This window comes from Calidris pugnax, unplaced genomic scaffold, assembly GCF_001431845.1.
Source record: "Calidris pugnax isolate Ruff unplaced genomic scaffold, ASM143184v1 scaffold602, whole genome shotgun sequence".
In the NCBI taxonomy this organism is placed as follows: domain Eukaryota; kingdom Metazoa; phylum Chordata; class Aves; order Charadriiformes; family Scolopacidae; genus Calidris; species Calidris pugnax.
The window spans coordinates 38,950-40,571 of record NW_015091310.1 but is presented as its reverse complement, the minus strand read 5'-3'; the positions used below and the strand labels follow the sequence as shown (position 1 = coordinate 40,571).

Genomic DNA, 1,622 nt, shown 5'->3' with positions numbered 1-1,622 from the left:
GGGGCTGTGGGACCCCCCCGGCCCCCACCTTTGAGGGTGGCAGCTCCCCGGCCGCCCCCCGCCGTGGGGGCCCCCCTCTCCACCCGCTCCTCCCCGGGGTTTTGCCCATAATGGCGTTTTTTGGCATTAAAGGGGGGCCCCGAGACCGCCCCCCCCGGCAGCAGCACCCCAGGGGGCTGTGAGCCCCCGATCCACCCTGCCTGCACCCAGCGGCCTCACGGGGCAGGGGGGCACGGCCAGGACCGGCCACAGCGCTGCAGGCGTGCACACGCGTGTGCACACGCGTGTACGTGCACGCACATTCACATGTGCGCAGATGGGCAGGCACACACGCAGGAACACATGCACGCCTATAGGAACTTACACGTGCACACAAGCCTATGTGCACGCCTACATGCATGCACACATGCACACGCACATAGATGTACACGTGCACGTGCAAAAATGCATGCGTGCAAGCAGGCACATACACACAGGCATGTATGCACATGTAGAGACATGTATGCGCACATGCACACACACTCATGGACACACATACACATACATGCACAGACACACACATGTGTGCATGTGTGAAACACACATGTGCATGCTGAGTGTGTATGCACACCCCCAGGCACGTTGTGTGCACCGTTAAGCGTGTGTGTGCATCTCTGAGCACACGTGTGCACACTGAGTGTGTATGCACACCCGGCACCCCCCGAGCCAACCTGCCTGCACCCAGCGGCCTCACGGGGCGGGGGGGCACGGCCAGCACTGAACACGGCGCTGCAGGCGTGCACACGTGTGTGCACACGCGTGTACGTGCACACACATTCACATGCGCGCAGATGGGCAGGCATACATGCAGGAACACATGCACGCGTATAGGAACTCACACGTGCACACATGCCTATGTGCACGCCTACATGCAAGCACACATGCACACGCACATAGATGTACACGTGCACGTGCAAAAATGCATGCGTGCAAGCAGGCACATACACACAGGCATGTATGCACATGTAGAGACATGTATGCGCACATGCACACACACTCATGGACACACATACACATACATGCACAGACACACACATGTGTGCATGTGTGAAACACACATGTGCATGCTGAGTGTGTATGCACACCCCCAGGCACGTTGTGTGCACCGTTAAGCGTGTGTGTGCGTCTCCGAGCACACATGTGCACACTGAGTGTGTATGCACACCCCCAGGCACGTTGCTGGGGGGGTGGGGGTGTGCACCATTAAGCGTGTGTGTTCATCTCCGAGCACACGTGTGCACACTGCGGCTGCGTGTGCCCTGCCAGGCGTGTGCGTGTGCACTCAGCGTGCGTGTGCACGCTCAGCACATGTGTGTGCTGCCAGACGTGTGTGTGCACGCTCAGAAAACCTGACCAACACCCCCCTGGAGGGGTAGCCCCGGGACACACACACACACACACACACACACACGCGTGTGATGCTCCGTGCCCCCCAGCCCCTCTCGCTGTCACATGTGGCCGTTGCCGTGACGGTGGCCACGCGTGTGCGTGGGCCAGCCCCGCCCTGGGGAGCCACTGGTGGTGCCGTGCTGGTGGCGTGGCCGAGAGTGGTGAGTGGGACACGGGGAGGGGGGGACACGGGG

At 61.2% G+C, this 1,622-nt stretch overlaps 1 protein-coding gene across 1 annotated transcript in view; it reads left to right on the top strand.

Moving 5' to 3' along the window:
• Nucleotides 1-316: 316 nt before the first annotated feature.
• The window catches only part of LOC106899177, a 5,591-nt gene continuing 4,285 nt past the window's right edge, over nt 317-1,622 (top strand). The window contains exon 1 of the mRNA XM_014960885.1: nt 317-480. Within this exon, the coding sequence (XP_014816371.1) occupies nt 317-480 (164 nt within the window). The remainder of the gene's footprint in view (nt 481-1,622) is intronic.